Genomic DNA, 17218 nt, shown 5'->3' with positions numbered 1-17218 from the left:
GTATACAGAGCCAGCTCCGCGAGGTATCTGATTATGAGGGCGGTTTCTCCGTGTCAATATTAAGAAAGGCTCGTGGGGATGGTGCCATGGTGTGGAGCCTGCGGGGTGATTCGATCCAGAGACCTATGTAGTGCGACAACAATTGACCCACGTACCTTATTGCTACCCGTTTTCTGTGCGTCTTCGTCGTTAATCTCTTGCAATTAGTTCTCTCTCTCTCTCTCTCTCGTGTCTAAGGGAGGACTCGGTCATATATTTTTGGGGTTTTACCGATCGAGGAAACCCTTACAATACCCCCAATCCTGGGCTCTTCTGGTGGGCTGATCAAGGTTTTCATTCTTCTTCGTCTGGCCTGAGTCAGAGATGGCAGGAAGCAACGGGCAGAAGGCGAAGACGGCGAGGGAGAAGCATTCGGATAAGCAGAAACCTGCGAAAGGTATCGTTTTTTCTTCCCTCATTCATTTTCCCGATTGCGAGACAGATCTCCGTTTATTGACTAATTGTTTGACTTCACAATCAGCCGATTCGGGGTTTGTGATATTATGATGCATATGGGGTTTACTTTTTCCCCCATTTATCGTTAATGCCTCATCCTAGACCGAATCTAAGTCTCGTCGTCTTCAAATTGTCGTCTTTCTCAAAATTAGTGTGTGTGGTTTGGTGGGTGCGGATGGAATGCATTTTCTGCATATTCGATTAACCAGAAAATCCAAGTTTTGGTCGTTGTTTATGTAACGACCCGATCCTGGGCCTCTCGAGCCCGGGTTGTGGACGTTAGTTCCAAGAGGAAATTACTCAATAATCTAAAAAATAACTCAAAACTATGCCAAAATTTCTTTTTTCTTTTATTCAATGCATGAAGGTCCATGCATCTAGTTATAATATCATAACCTTTCAAGGACAAAAGAAAAATAAAAATAAAATATAAAGGTAAACCATACTTCTTACGTGGCAGAGTTGCACTAAGTCCTATGAGTGACGGCAGTTGCAACCAAAAGAAGGGGTGAGTCTACAACCTAGTAAGATTTCATTTACAAATAGACACAACCATTGCAACTGTAGTGAGCTCTAAGCTCATAGTCTTAGTTTAGTTTGCTATTTATACACACATGTTATTTATGAGTTTTACTTTCTTTTTATCATATATCTATTATCATTCTCATACGCATCTTATACTCTAATCGGTTATTCCGGACATAGCCTCATCGGGCATAGTAACCCATGTAGGCAACTTAGAGTCTATGATGTTGGTCAGGCTTATGAATCACTTACAACAACGTAGTCCAAAACGGCCCAGATTACAGACATAGGTACTGTAGCTGCTCGTCGGTTGCAAGCCGAGAGTGAAGGAGCTCAATCGGTAGCTAGCCGAAGAGTCAGAGTGACTATACTTGCCCCCAAGGTGTCACAAGGAGCTATACATGCCCCCAAGGTGTCACAAGGAGCTATACCTGCTCCCAATGTGTCATAAGGAACTATACATGCTTCCAAGGTTTTGTGGTTCATGCTACATCCTACATTTCTCAAGTGAAAAATGTTTTAACCCCTAAGGGTCACCTAAAAACATCTGAGGTATTCTCAAGTTACTCACGAGGTACACACCTCAACATTGCCCTAGACCATGCCTCCTAGTAGAGTTCCCATCATACACTGGATGATCATCCTATACACAACTTTTACTCAACATTTACATCTTGAAGTCAGTGTGTTATACAATCCTCAATGTATATCCACTAACTATTTTTTAACACATGTTCACATGTCTGAACTATTATGGATGACAAACCCACCACAGATTAATTCACTACACTTACAATGCTCCTCCTAAGGCATAAGCGTGACATTTCTCAAGGTAATACCTACTTTGAGACTTTGAAATTCTGCCCTCAATTTTCACATAACACATTAATCTCATACATGCAATCATGTCATGCCACATTTATTTCATAACTCAGAAAATATGCATGATCGATTTTAAGCATCACACTTGAACTTTATAAATTTTTAAGCATGCAAAACAGTGTCTATTTACAATAAACAAAAGTAGCATACTTGAAGCATTTGGAATCATATTGAAGAATGCCTTAACTAGCTAGCATGTGTTTTAATCAACTAAGGAGGAATTTGCAAATGTTCACTTACTTGGAACACTTAAATTCCAAATTCTTAATTTTACACAACCTTTGATTTGAAATCAATAAATACCCCGTATCATCATCAAAATTACTAAAATACCCTTAGACTTAACTGTCAAACTCTGGCTCCATTCTTTCAGAGTTTGTCCTCACATCCCCTACTAATAGATTCTACTCAAGTAGTAGAATCCACAGATTCAAGAATCACATGAATCTGACTTCGGGGCACTTAGTTATTCCTTGTATATTTTGTAGGCATATCAAGGGCAAAATGATCTTTTTGCTCTTTCAACCATTAATTATGACATCTATGTCATCTTTACTTCATGTTACTTTAAGATCAACATCCATAATAAAATTGGACCACTTAGGTCCTTAACTCAACTCTGATTTGGATCTTAGATTCAGTATTCTCGATCCAAACCCGCTTGAAATGGTTTGTCCGGATCTGCTTGACTTGAGTTTTGGGTCCAAACTGGGATCCAAACTTGGATCCAATTTGTAATGAAAAAATCGAATCTTCGCTACTTCGATTTTTCCACTGCACCCGTTCAATCAATCACACACATATCTTTATATACCCTACGTGTTCGATTTGTCTCGGTCTAAACTGAGTTGGTCTGACTCATATTTGGTCCGCCTTTGGTCTGGACCGAATCGGTCCCCCATTACAAACCAGACTTGGTCTGCTAACTAATTTGGACCCGACTCGGTCTGAATAGATCGAGACAGTCTCTCACAACACACATATCCTGACTCATTTTTTTTTTCGTTTGGCTTGGTCTGGACACGCCCAGACTTAGCCTACTTGGTCTGGCTGACCAGGCTCAGTCTGGTTTGTCTGGACCTGAGACTGGTTCGATCTGTTGGCTAACTCGTTCTGCAGAATCGCAGACCGAGTCTGTCTCAAACCCAACCCTTGACAGTTCCGAAAACGCGTGTTGTCAGACTGTAGTTAGGTCCATAAAAAAGGGTGACAGTTCTGGCAACCGCACTATTGCCAAACTCAAGCGGGATGGCACCACTGGCGATGACCGATCGCCTGTGGTTGTCGACCCCCTTCCATCCTTTCTATCTGTTGGTGACAGTAGGGGAAAACCCTCTCTGCTACCCTTTTTTTTCAATGTCTACAAACGACGAGGGCAGTGGCCGGACCTCCTGCCTCGTCACAACAAGCGGTCCGTCCCTCCCCGTTTTTCGTCACCGGCAGGTGACACTAGTAGAGGGAAAACCCCCTCTGCTATTCCCTTTCTTCCACTGCAGGGCAGAGACATGGTTCTCCCTGTCCTTGTTCTGCTGCAACTCGCCGACAACCATGAGGTTGCCAGTGACCTCTATATTAAAACAACAAGAGGAAGAAGGCTTACCTGTCGGCGACCGGCGGTGGGTCCTCTCTCGCTTCTCCCTTCACGCTCCCTCTCTGCTCCTCTCGTGTTTGAATGGGAAAGGGGAGGAGGCCCCCCCATGGCTTTTATAGCCATGGGGTGTCGGTTCCTCCTCCTCCCGAATTAAATGTGGGGGCACCCCTCTTCCTCTCCCATGATCTGATTCGTGGGAGAGGAAGGGGCGCCGTTTCCCCCTCCTTCTGTAACCCCCCCCCCCCACGATGGGGTGTTACAATTCCACCCTCCTTACACAAAGATTCATCCTGAATCTTTCTTGAAAAAAATGGGAAAAATTGTGCGCGTATATCTGCCTCATTCTCTTATGTAACCTCATTCTTACTGTAATGCTTCCATCTCACTAGAACCATTGGGACAACCTTGTTTCTAAGCTTATGCTTCTTAAATTCAAATACCTCAATTGATTCTTCCTAAATGCTTAAATCTTATTGGATGTCCAACACCGATTCCACTGTATCCAGTATATGTGCAGGATCTGTCACGTACTTTCTTAACATGGATACATGAAATACGTTATGTATCTTGGAGAGTGATGGAGGTAGTCTCAACTGATATGTTTATGTATCTTGGAGGGTGATGGATGTAGTCCCAACTGATATGTTGTATATCCTATCCTTTTTTAAAATTTCAAACGACCCGATATATCTAAGACTTAATTTGTCTTTCTTTTCGAACCTCATTACTCCTTTAAATTGTGATATCCTCAAAAAGACATGATCACCTATCTCGAACTCCAACTCTCATCGCCTCTTATCTACATAACTTTTCTGACGACTTTTGGCAGCTTAAAGTCTTTCACGGATGAATCTGATCTGCTCCTCCATTTGTTGAACCAACTCAGGTCCTAAGGTTTTTCTTTCACCAACTTGGTCCCAACATGGAGGCGTTCTATAAGGTCTCCCATATAAGGCTTCATAGGGAGTCATCACAATACTGGCTTGAAAGCTGTTGTTATAGGCAAATTCAATTAGCGGCAGAATATCGTGCCATGAGTTGCGATACTCCAGTGTACACGCTCGTAACATATCCTCCAGTGTCTGGATGGTTCTTTCTGACTGTCCATCCGTCGATGGGTGGAAAGCTGTACTCATTTTCAACTGAGTTCCCATTGCTTCTTGAAAGCTTTGCCAAAACTTGGAGGTGAATTTCGAATCTCTATCAGAAACAATGGAATTTGGCACTCCGTGCAATCTCACTATCTCTTTTATGAAAAGACGGGCCAACTGTTCAAAGGAATACGTTGTCTTGCACGCGAGAAAATGCGCACTTGGTCAGTCTATAAACAATTACCCAAATCACATTTAATCCCTCTCTTGTCTTAGGGAATCCTGTAACAAAATCCATCGTTATATATGCCCACTTTCATACAAGAACAGGTAGTGGTTGCAATAGTCCACCCGGCCTCTGATGTTTAATCTTTACTTGCTGACATATTAAACACTTACTGACATACTCAGCAACATCCCTCTTCATTCTATTTCATCATAAATTATTCTTCAAATCCCTGTACATCTTTATACTTAAAGGGTGAATGAAATACCTGGAATGATGTGCCTCGGCAAGCAATTGTTTCTTAAGTTCCTCGTCCTTAGGAATACATACTTGATCCCGAAATCTCAACATACCTTGATCATCTACTTTGAAATTTGGATCTTCACCATTAATTGTTGTTGATTTGATTCTCTCTAACTCTTGATCTAATAGTCGTTTTTCTTTGTTTTTGTCCTAAATTTCTGACCCTAAAGTCGTCTGGACAAACATCATCCGACCCGGAAGACATTGCACCTCTGCTTTTTATTGTACAATGCTCACAAACAGATTTGATATGCATAGTCTGGTGACTGATTCTGCTTTTCGACTGAGTGCGTCAGCTACTACATTAGCTTTCCCTGTGTGATACTTCAACTCAAAATCACAATCTTTTAATAATTCTAGCAATCGCCTCTGTCTCATATTCAATTCTTTTTAAGAGAACAAATATTTTAAACTTTGATAATCAGTAAATATCTAAAATTGTTCTTCATATAAGTAATGTCGCCATATTTTGAGTGCGAACACTACTGCAACCAATTCTAGGTCATGAGTTGGATAATTTATCTCATGCACCTTTAGATGAGGCATATGCGATAACCCTACCGTGTTGCATCAAGACGCAACCCAATCCTTTATGTGATGCATCACTATAAATGGTAAAACTTTCAGTGCCAGAAGGCAAAACTAACATTGGTGCAATGATTAATCACTTCTTTATCTCTTGGAAGTTTTTCTCGCACTTTTCATTCCATTCAAACTTCGCATCTTTCTTTATCAACTTAGTCATGGGAGCTGACAATATTGAAAATCCTTTCACAAAGCGTCTGTAATAACCAACTAACCCCAAGAAACTTTGAATTTCTGTGACATTCTTGGGTGTAGGCCAGTTGGTTACCGCTTCGACTTTTGTTGGGTCCACCATCACTCCTTTACTAATGATATGTCCCAAAAATGACACTTGATCAAGCTAGAACGCACACTTAGAGAACTTAGCATATAGCTTGTGATCTCTAAGCATTTGCAAAACGATTCTTAAGTGTTTTGCGTGCTGTTCCTTACTGGCCGAATATATGAGGATGTCATCCGCGAACTTGTCCAAGAATGCTTTGAACACTTGATTTATTAAATCCATGAATGCAGCTGGGGCATTTGTCAGCTTGAAGTGCATGACCAAGAACTCATAATGATCATATCTTGAGCGAAACGCCGTCTTGGCAACATCCTCTTCCCGAATCTTTAGCTGATGATACTCAGAACGTAGATCCAACTTAGAAAAATAGGCTGCACCTTGGAGTTGATCAAATAGATCATCTATCCTCGGCAGAGGATACTTGTTCTTTATTGTCATTGCATTTAATTTCTTGTAGTCGATACACATACGCAATGACCCATCTTTCTTTTTCACGAACAAGATCGGTGTACCTCAAGGTGATACCGATGGTCGAATAAATCCGATATTCAGCAACTCTTGTAGTTGATCATTGAGTTCTTTGAGTTTAGCAAGTCCCATCCTATATGGAGGAATGAAAATGGGTGTTGTACCTGGAGCTAGATCTATCTGAAATTCGACTTCCCTATCTGATGGAAGTCCTGAAAGTTCTTTGGGAAAAACATCCACGAATTCTTGTACAATTTCTACCTCTATGAGTGAGAGTTTATCGTCAACTTCGGTCTTCATATAAGCCAAGTATCCAATATAGCCCTTTTGTAGATACCGATTGGCTTGAAGACATGAAATAATAGCCGGTTTCACAAGTTTTATAACGCCTTGAAAGGTGATAGTTGAGGTTTCTGGGTGTTGAAAACTGATACTTTTTCCTCGACAATTAATCGTTGCATGATGGTTAGATAACCAATCCATGCCCAAGATAACGTCCACTCCCTTAAAGTCCAATATTAGAAGGTCTACCGATAATAGACGTTCTTCGACTTGTATTATACATCCTTGAATGACTTCATCTATATACACCGACTTTCCTACTGGTGTCTTTACTTGATATTTTATTTCTAGAGATACAAGTGAAATAGGTAATAATGCAACAAAAGTAGGGGTGATGAAACTATGTGTAGCCCCCGAATTAAAGAGAACATGTGCACTAACACCAGAAATTTGGAGTGTACCTTCCACCACGTCAGGGTTAGTTAAGGCTTCTTGCAGAGTCGCTGCATAAACTCGGTCTGGAGCAACTAGTTTCTCACTGTACTGGTTGGAGACATTTCCTTGCAATGTGTTCCATTTGATCGCAATTGTAGCATTTGATATTCTTTTCATCGCAACGACCTTCATGCTTGAAGCTGCAAGTCCTACAACTGTTATTGCCCTTGGAAGGTTCTCCTCGGTATCGAGGTTTCTTAGCTTCTGGTTGTTCAGGCTTCTTTCCGTGCCGCTTATTGTTGTTTTCTGCACTGCTTTCCTCCTATGGCTTCGAAGATCTGTCTTTGCCTTGACTCTTCTTGAAAAATCTCTGGGACAATGAACTAGTTTGACCATGTTGTACTTGCTTGGGTTTCTCCTGTACCTCTGGTTTTGTTGTTCGAGCATCCCAAAACTCGTACCGAGATGTCATCTCCACCCACCTGTTGAACCTCCGAATTTGCAGAGGTCCCACCATCTTCAGAATTTCAGGCTTTAATCCGCGCTCATATAACTTGCATTTTTGCTTTTTAGTAGATACTAAAGCCTTCACAAATCTGAATAATGAATTGAACTTGGCGGTGTAGGCCGCTACACCCATGTTTCCCTGTTTGAGCTTTCTAAATTCTTCTTCTTTCTCCATCCTCTCGATCCTGGGGAAGAATTGTTTGTAGAACTTGTTCTTGAAGGTGATCTAGGGAACAAACTCTCCACTTTCCAGGACATCTCTGATGGATCGCCACCAATACTCAGCATCCCCAATTAAGTTGGATGCCGCGACCCATGCTTTCTGGTCCTCTGGGCACTGTATCATATCCAATGCTTTCTCTGCTTGCATCATCCATTTCTCTGCTGCTACTCCTCGAACATGGGCACTCTCATATTCTTGAACTTCTCAGCCCAAGAACTACTTCCTGACGCTACTTGGTTTTGACTTTGATGCAGTGAATTTTGTAATAGCTCATACAAAATTCTTTCTGTGGTACATCCGGGAAGCACACCACTACCAACTGTAGCACGTTCATGCCGAGGTGAAACTGGTGAAGCACCTCCACCTTCTGCTCCCATGCTCCTTGGTGGTAGGCTGACTGAAGCCTGTGGAGACACATGACCAATGGGGCTTGTAGCACTTCTCCTTGCAAAGCCCTTATTCATATGCCTCACTTGCGAAAGGTTTGCTTGTCTCCTGCTTACTTGAGAACCTCTTGACTGGTACGATGTTCCCTGACGAGTCCTCATACTGCAACATGAGTAGAGTGGTTACTAAAAGTTTACGTTTGCTTACTCATTAACATTCTCGCAGGCTTGCACATTTGTCGTAAGAAACTTACTATTTATTAAGAAAAAACAACGTTTTTACAACTTTTCACGGGTTCTTCCGAATAACACTAGGCAACCATAGGCCTTTATTACATGACTTAAACAAAACAAACACTAAGGTGTCGGAGTACGAGGGGTGTAAATAAGGTCTTCTTCCTCAGAGTCTGAAGGAACCCTAACTGGTGCTGGCACTGCCATGTTGTTAAAAGCACGTAAGTATGCATGCCTATTCATATGCCCTCTGCCTCTCCTCAGTAAGGCCATTCCTCGAAGAGGTTGCACAAATTCTCTTATTTGTTCATCTTCTATGACATTAGTGCCCCTGCCTTGTTGCACCATCGACCTTTGAACACCCTCGTGATCGGATGTATCGGGTTGCTCTTGACTTCTTCCGCTACTGGTAGGTGTAGCGTTGCTCGGCCCTGCCCTGCCCTATTTTGGCTGAAACGAGGTTTGCCGTAGCCCGAACATGTTGTAGCTCCCCTACCACCTCGATTTGCCAGTGAACCTCTCCTGACGTGCCTGTATAGAGGACGTTCTCGTGACCCTGCCGATTCTCCAACTGATAGTTGGGGTGGTGCTACCCCTTCCTCTTGATCGTTGTACCCCCAGTTGTTGATTGTGACTAAAATTGGGGCTGAAGAAGGAACGGGATGTATCATACTCATTGCCCTAGTGACATTCAGTATGGCCGTCACGAAGAGCGAAAAGACAACAACCATCTGATCCGTCTGGATCACTTTAGAATGCCTCTGCCTCCCAAAGCTCGTACCGCCTCTATGGTCGCTCTCATTGCCACTATCATTGTTAGTGTCCATTCCTGCTAACAAAAGACACTCATAAGTTTAGGACCTTCATATGACTCTTTTGCCACATATTCATTTTGATGATTGTAATTATTGTTCTTTTAGGACCTTCAACTTATTTCAAATCCAAACAAAATTCTTCTTTCAAAATCCAACTTTTCTTATCGAAACCTGGTTTTGATACCACTTGTAACGACCCGATCCGGGGCCTCTCGAGCCCGAGTTTGTGGACGTTAGTCCCCAGAGGGAAATTACTCAATAATCTAAAAAACAACTCAAAACCATGTCAGAATTTCTTTTTTCTTTTATTCAATACTTGAAGGTCCATACATCCAGTTACAATATCATAACCATCTAAGGACAAAAGCAGAATAAAAAGTAAAGGCAAACCATACTTCTTACGTGGCAGAGTCACACTAAGTCCTGTGAGCTATGTCACATGGGTGTGGGTGCGGGTGCGACACGGGTGCGGCACAATTTTAAAAATTTTGGACACGGGGACTCCGCTATATATATAAATATTTTTTTTTAAATATATATATATATATATATATATATAATAATATATCCTGTGTGTGCATATATCTATATAAATTTTGGACACTCGGCTCGTGACTCTTCCGAGTTGTCTCAGATCCTGAATTAACTGAGTTAAAATAGTAGTATAACTGGGTTAGAACCAAACTTGGCTGAGTTTATCATTGACTCGGCTGAGTCTTAGCTACCATGGGAATAAAACATCATCAAGGTATTAATTAAAAGCATTAACTAAAAGCATGTTCTGGTAAATGCATTAAACATCTTTTGCTAAAATTATAACATTAATTAAAAGCATTAAAAGCTTTTAATTTTTCAAAGCTAGATTTGAAAAAGAGAGAGAATTAAATGATCTCGGTGGATGAAAAATGTTGGTACTGGTGGATGAGAATTTATTAGCCTTTATAAGAGATAGAACTCGGTGGATGAAAAGTGTTGGTACTCGTGGATGAGAATTTATTAGCTTTTAAGATTGAGAGAGAGAATTAGATGATAATACAACAACAACAACAACAACTACGCCTTCATCCCAAAACAATTGGGGTCAGCGATATGAACAAAAAAAGAAATTCATTTTGGGTCTTCCACATGAATCCTTTTCCTCCAATCATTTCTATCCAACGCCATGTCCTCGGTGAGGTTCAAAGCATTCATATCCTTTCCTATCATCTCCATCCAAGTCTTCCTAGGCCTACCCCGACCTCTTTTAACTAATATATTTTCCCATTTCTCCAACCTTCTAACTGGAGCATCATTAGGCCTTCGCCGAATATGTCCAAACCACCGTAAACGATTCTCTCGCATCTTATTTTCAATGGGTGCAACACCTACCTTCTTACGTATCTCTTCGTTCCGAATCTTATCTTTTATTGTATTTCCACACATCCATCTAAGCATCCGCATCTCAGCTACACTCATTTTTTGAATATGATGTCTCTTGGCAGCCCAACATTATGATAATATTTAAGAATAATTTTTTATGGGGCTTACGAGAGAGAGAATTAAATGATAATTAGCTTTTTTCATGCTATATATATTTTAAAAACTATATAAAAAGATCATTTTTTTTGTTTTTTGCTATAAAAATGGACAATTTTGGACTCGGTCAAAGTTGACCGAGTCCAAAAGTGGACGGACTCGGCCTCGACTCGTTGACCGAGTCCGACTCGGCGTTGACCGAGTCCAAAGCCGCACCCGTGTCCGCACCCGTGTCGGGGCGTGTCGACTCGGGTGCGGCGCCTCCCTAGCCGAGTCCGTGTGACATAGCCTGTGAGTGACGCCAACAGTCCTTGAACCTACAGTTGCAACCAAAAGAATGAGGTGAGTCTACAACCAATAAGATTCCATTTACAAATAGACACGACCATTGTAACTGTAGTGAGCTCTAAGCTCCTAGTATTAGTTTAGTTTGCTACTTATACACACATGTTATTTATGAGTTTGACCCCCTTTTTATCATATATCTATTATCATTCTCAAACACATCTTCTACTCTAATCGGCTATTCCGGACATAGCCTCCTCGGGCGTAGCAACCCATGTAGACAACTCAGAGTTTACGATGTTGGCCAGACATATGAACCACTCACAACAACGTAGTCCAAACCGATCCAGACTACGGACACAAGTGCTGCAGCTGCTCGCCGGTTGCAAGCCGGGAGCGAAGGAGCTCAATCGGTAGCTAGCTGAAGAGCCAGGGTGTCACAAGAATCTATACCTGCCCCCAAGGTGTCACAAGGAGTTATACTTGCCCCCAAGGTTTTGTGCTTCATGCTACATCCTACATGTGTCTAGTGGGCAATGTTTTAACCCCCTAAAGATCACTTAAAAACATCTGAGGTATTCCCAAGTTAATCACGAGGTACACACCTCAACATTGCCCTAGACCATGCTTCCTAGTAGAGTTTCCATCATACACTGGTGATTATCCTATACACAACTTTTACTCAACATTCACATCTTGAAGTGAGTGCGTTATACAATGCTCAATGTATATCCACTAATTACTTTTTAACACATGTTCACATGTCTGAACTATTATGGATGACAAGCCACCACAGATTAATTCACGACACTTACAATGCCCTTTCTAAGGCATAAGCGTGACATTTCTCAAGGTAATACCTACCCTGAGACTCTAGAACTCTACCCTCAATTTTCACATAACACATTAATCTCATACATGCAATCATGTCATGCCACATTTATTTCATAACTCAGAAAATATGCATGATCAAGTTTAAGCATCACACGTGAACTTTATAGATTCCTAAACTTGCAAAGCAGTGTCTATTCACAATAAACAAAAGTAGCATATTTAAAGCATTTGGAATCATATTGAAGAATGCCTTAACTAGCTAGCATGTGTTTTAATCAACTAAGGAAGAATTTGTAAATGTTCACTTACCTGGAACGCTTAAATTTTAAATTCTTAGTTTTATGCAACCTTTGATCTGAAATCAATAAATACCCTGTATCATTATCAGAATTACTAAAATATCCTTAGACTTAACTGTCAAAACTCTGACTTCATTCTTTCAGAGTTTGTCCTCACATCCCCTATTAATAGATTCTACTCAAGCAATAGAATCCACAGATTCAAGAATCACATGAATCTGACTTCGGGGCACTTAGTTATTCCTTGTATATTTTTTAGCCATATCAAGGGCAAAATGGTCTTTTCGCTCTTTCAACCATTAATAATGACCTCTATGTCATTTTTACTTCATGTTACTTTAAGATCCACATCCATAATAAAATTGGACCACTTAGGTCCTCAACTCAACTCTGATTTGGATCTTGGATTCAGAAAACCCCTCTGCTGCTCCCTTTCTTCCACTGTAGGGCAGGGATAGGGTTCTCCCTGTCCTTGTTCTGTTGCAACTCGCCGGCAACCATGAGGTTGCCGGTGACCTCTATATTAAAACAACGAGAGGAAGAAGGCTTACTTGTCGGCGACCGGGGGTGGGTCCTCTCCCGCTTCTCCCTTCATGCTCCTCTCTGCTCCTCTGGTGTTCGAATGGGAAAGGGGAGGAGAGCCCCCCCCCCCCCATGGCCTTTATAGCCATGGGGTGTCGGTTCCTCCTCCTGCCGAATTAAATGTGGGGGCACCCCTCTTCCCCTCCCATGATCTGATTCGTGGGAGAGGAAGGGGCGTCGTTTCCCCCTCCTGTAACCCCCCCCCCCCATGGGGTGTGCCTTATAGCTTATTTATTTTATCCGCTATTTCAGGTTAGAATCTTATGTTTTTCTTTTTCCCCTCCTGTTGCCAATGTCGTGGAGGATGAAATTTCTGGGGGTAATTGATGAGCTTTGGGCGAAAAAGCTCCCAGTTTTTGTGTATAGAGTTTAAGATTATTATTTAAAGGAAAATGGAAGAAAATACCGACATTTGTAAGTTCAGTTCAAAGTGGGTTGCCATTAGAAAATCCTGCGAGAGGAATGCTTATGTTCTTCTAATTTTAGTCTTGCATTCATGTGCTGCGTTATCTGTTTGCCCGAGATTGAACCACTCTTGCCACTTCGAGGACATAGACCTCACTTTTCAATCCATACTTCCTCGATCGCTGACATGTATTTCATATATTGTAATGCCCTGTGATTCTTGGATCCTGTGATCGTAAATCACAATCACCATACTTTTTCAAGGTTTGCTAAACATGAAAGAGTGCAAGTTGTGATTGTTTTTGCCGGTTTTTGCCTTGAATCTTGTGAAAGTTGGTCACCAACAATTACTTTCTCACCTGTGACCAAAGCAAACATGCCCTAAAAGTTGTAAATTTGCTTGAGCCTTTTTTATACTGAGGTTATGTTACTGTATTTTGTTTATAATAATTGTGTTGAATTTGGGTTTATGATATTGATATGAAATTGGCCTTCCATGCACCAGTGTGCATTATTTCTGGATATTGACGATGCTACTTTTGTTTGAACACGTGCAGGCAGCCAACTTGAAGCGAACAAGAAGGCAACAATCGTTCAGGTAACCACTGTCTTGTTAATTGTCTGCATTCCTGTTTGTGTTCTGTGGTAATCTAGAAATTTGCAATGCTGTTCCTGTGAAATCAGAGGATATAGTTATTTCTGCATACATGGATCCAAAATTAGAGTGATATCATCGATTTGATGTCATTGTAAATTGGTTAATGAGAAGGTGAGTTTTCTTTCTTAACTAGTGCAAAACCTTCTATATTCGTTCCATCTTGGTTCACATTTTGCCTTGACTTTAAATAGGGACGTCAAAGGTTGAGGTTTATATCTGACCAACCGTAACCCGATTGGTTGGGTTTGGTAAATCCAATCATTTTTATGATTTGATTGGATTATCACGTGTTATGTGTTTTGTTTAAAAAAGAAAAGAAAAGCATATGAGGCTTGAACACATGATGTCACAAGAACAATGTCTTTAAACTTTAACAGCCAACCACATGTCTGCTTATAAGAATGTGATAAATCGTGGAAGATATTTTACATAAACACTATCATCAGATGCAACTAAAATAAACTCAATCAGATTTCAGGTCAGATTCTGTTCAATCTTACTCGGACTCGGATTCAGTTATGGTTATCACCCTTTCAAGTCCGAATCCAAGTCCAACTCCTATTAGAACATATCCGATTAGTTGGGTATGGATGACTGCTTCTATTTTGGTACTGAACCACCGTAACTTATAGTGTTATACACTTGATTTACATAGACTTAATCTCCAAAATCAAAATCCAACCTTTGGATCATGTTTACGATGCTCTATTTACTATTTTCATATGTTAAAATCGATTCCAACATGATGTTTTAGATAATCTTTTAACCACCCTTATCTTCATGAATTGCGAGCCATCAAAATCTTTTACCATATTGGAAATTCAATTTTTTTGTATATTAGACATGATAAAACCTTCTATGATAGTAAACAAACTAGCTAAACATATAAGGATAGATCTAACATTAGTTGGTTAGATCCACACAAACAAGAGTGTACCATCATATGGTATCGGGGTTCAGAACCACCATGCACTCTCTCTCTCTCTCTATATATATATATATATACACACACACACACACACATACACATGTATATGCTAAATGGGTTATTTCTAATAATCATGCTTTTATTGAGTTTCTCTTTTTGATAGAAAGAATGGGGGCCTTTATTCTCCTAGAAGGGTGTGAAAAGGAGGGTGAGAACCATCCTGCACAGGCCCTGTTGCATCGTGAGGAGCTTACATGTTCAATGCATAATTAGAAAACAAGCTTAAACATAACTTCTACGACCTAATTTTGTTATGGGGATTCCCAAGCAACTGGCCTAATCCTTGTTAGCATAGTCTTGACTACTTTCATCTGCAATCTCTTAGTTTTGTTTTATCAGAGCAAGTAGAGAGAGATAACGATAGAGGGCAAGAATGAGAGAGAACTTCAATTCAAGAAAAGAAAAAAGTTACAATAGAAATAGGTTCGACTCCTTTCATCTAATCGACTGACTTGATTTGGACTAAAATCGTCCTATTGACTCTCCAACAGTGACCCTGCTGATACATTACAAGAATCGACAACTGTGGTTGGTTGGTCATTCTGGTTGCTTTATTCTGCATCTTATAAATGTTTGGTGCATGTCTAACTTGATAGCTCATTTGGTTTAAAAGGAATAAAAGGTTATTTAGAGGTGCTTTGCTGATTTCTTCATGTGAACACTCAAACCAGTGGAAGATGCATTGGTTGTTTCGCAAAAACTTGATTATATTTGCATTGGCTCATGTAGGAAGTGGGTATTCTTTTTCTTTGCACCTTTCATAAAGCTTGCCTTGCAACATGAAGCCTACTTTCACAGAGTATTCAAGAGCAATGGATATAAAGAGATAAAAAGTTGTTCTATTATAATGAAGTATGCGGAAAGATAAAGAATGCTACAAACATTCACAATGTCCAACAATGGACAAATACACAAAGGAAATAATAGCCAAGTCCACTATTGGACAATACATACACAAGCTTTAAGAGAATCACAAACTAAAAATATAAATCTCTTTTATTGAAAGAGAGCACAAAGGCTTCACTAATGAAATACAAGGGGCTTCACCCCTATTTATACACTCACAAAGGATTCAAAAAAGAAGGCCAAAAGGGGGCTCCCAAAGAGTCGTTGGGAGCCCCCAACGACTCTATTGTGGGGCCCCTATTTGGAGTGAAATAAAAACAAAAAAGAAAAAAGAAAAACAGAAAATAAAGAAAAGAAAAAATAGTTGTTTAACAAAACATCTGTGAAAAGACTATAATACCCCTATCGGGTATTATAGTGTTATATATACATATATATATATATGCATTAATACATATGATTTAACACCCTCCTTCAAACTTTACGGGGAGATGACCGAAAGTTTGCCAAGGAGAAACATGAAGTGTGGAGCCGGAAGAGCTTTAGTGAAAAAATTTGCTAACTGGTATTCTGATGTGACATATGGCAGTGTAACTGTTCCACGTAGATACTCATCACGAACATAGTGACAGTCCATTTCGATATGTTTGGTTTGTTCATGGAAGGTGTGATTGCTGGCAATATAAATGACATTTTTGTTGTCACAACAAAGCTTTGATGCTCCAGTAATTTCAACCCCCATATCTTTGAGAAGACTTCGAACCCAAACAAGTTCCATTGTAGTGGTTGCTATAGCCCGGTATTCAACTTCAGTAGAGGATAGTGAGACTTTCTGTTGCTTCTTGCATCTCCTAACAATTAAAGAATCTCCTAAAAAAACACAAAAATCAGTAGTTGAGATTCTATCATTAGGATTACCTCCCCAATCTGCATCAGTATAAGCAAGTAAATTTAATGAAGAAGATGAAAATAAAAATAGCCCTTTAGTTATGGTGTTCTTGAGGTATCGGATGACCCGGAGCACGGCACTCATATGCACAATTGTAGGAGCATGCTGAAATTGACTAGCAGAGTGAACAACGTGAGCAATGTCAGGTCTGGTGATAGTTAGATATGTGAGAGATCCAATGAGTTGTCTGTAGGATGTGGGATCTTCTAGAAGAACCCCATCCTCCGACCTTAATTTTGTATTTATTACTTCTGGAGTCTCCACCTTTTTATCATCTGAAATGTCAGACTTAGTACATATATCTGCAGCAAGCTTCATCTGTGACAAAATATATCATTGGGGAGAATATGCAACTTTAATACCAAGGAAATATCTAAGAAAACCTAAGTCAGACATGTCAAAGCTATCTTTTAACATATTTTTAACATTAACAATACTATTTTGATCATTTCCTGTGATAATCATGTCATCAACATAAAGTAATAAGATAACAATATTCGTACCTACACTTTTCACAAAAATAGCA

The 17218-nt window shown here is 40.3% G+C and overlaps 1 protein-coding gene across 2 annotated transcripts in view; it reads left to right on the top strand.

Annotated features, from left to right (window-relative positions):
- The first annotated feature begins 233 nt into the window (after nt 1–233).
- Nucleotides 234–17218, top strand: part of LOC149831793 (uncharacterized) — a 30863-nt gene continuing 13878 nt past the window's right edge. The window contains exons 1-2 of one of the 2 annotated variants that reach the window (XM_090012237.1): nt 234–436; nt 13809–13849. In XM_090012237.1, the coding sequence (XP_089868363.1) occupies nt 364–436; nt 13809–13849 (114 nt within the window). In that variant the 5' untranslated portion in view covers nt 234–363. The remainder of the gene's footprint in view (nt 437–13808; nt 13850–17218) is intronic. The other variant, XM_090012238.1, reaches the window with a different exon arrangement.

Source organism: Nuphar pumila, chromosome 7, assembly GCF_984573655.1.
Source record: "Nuphar pumila chromosome 7, dmNupPumi1.hap1.1, whole genome shotgun sequence".
NCBI classification, from domain to species: Eukaryota; Viridiplantae; Streptophyta; class Magnoliopsida; order Nymphaeales; family Nymphaeaceae; genus Nuphar; species Nuphar pumila.
The sequence above is the reverse complement of the archived record's forward strand: the minus strand, read 5'-3'. Positions and strand labels throughout refer to the sequence as shown.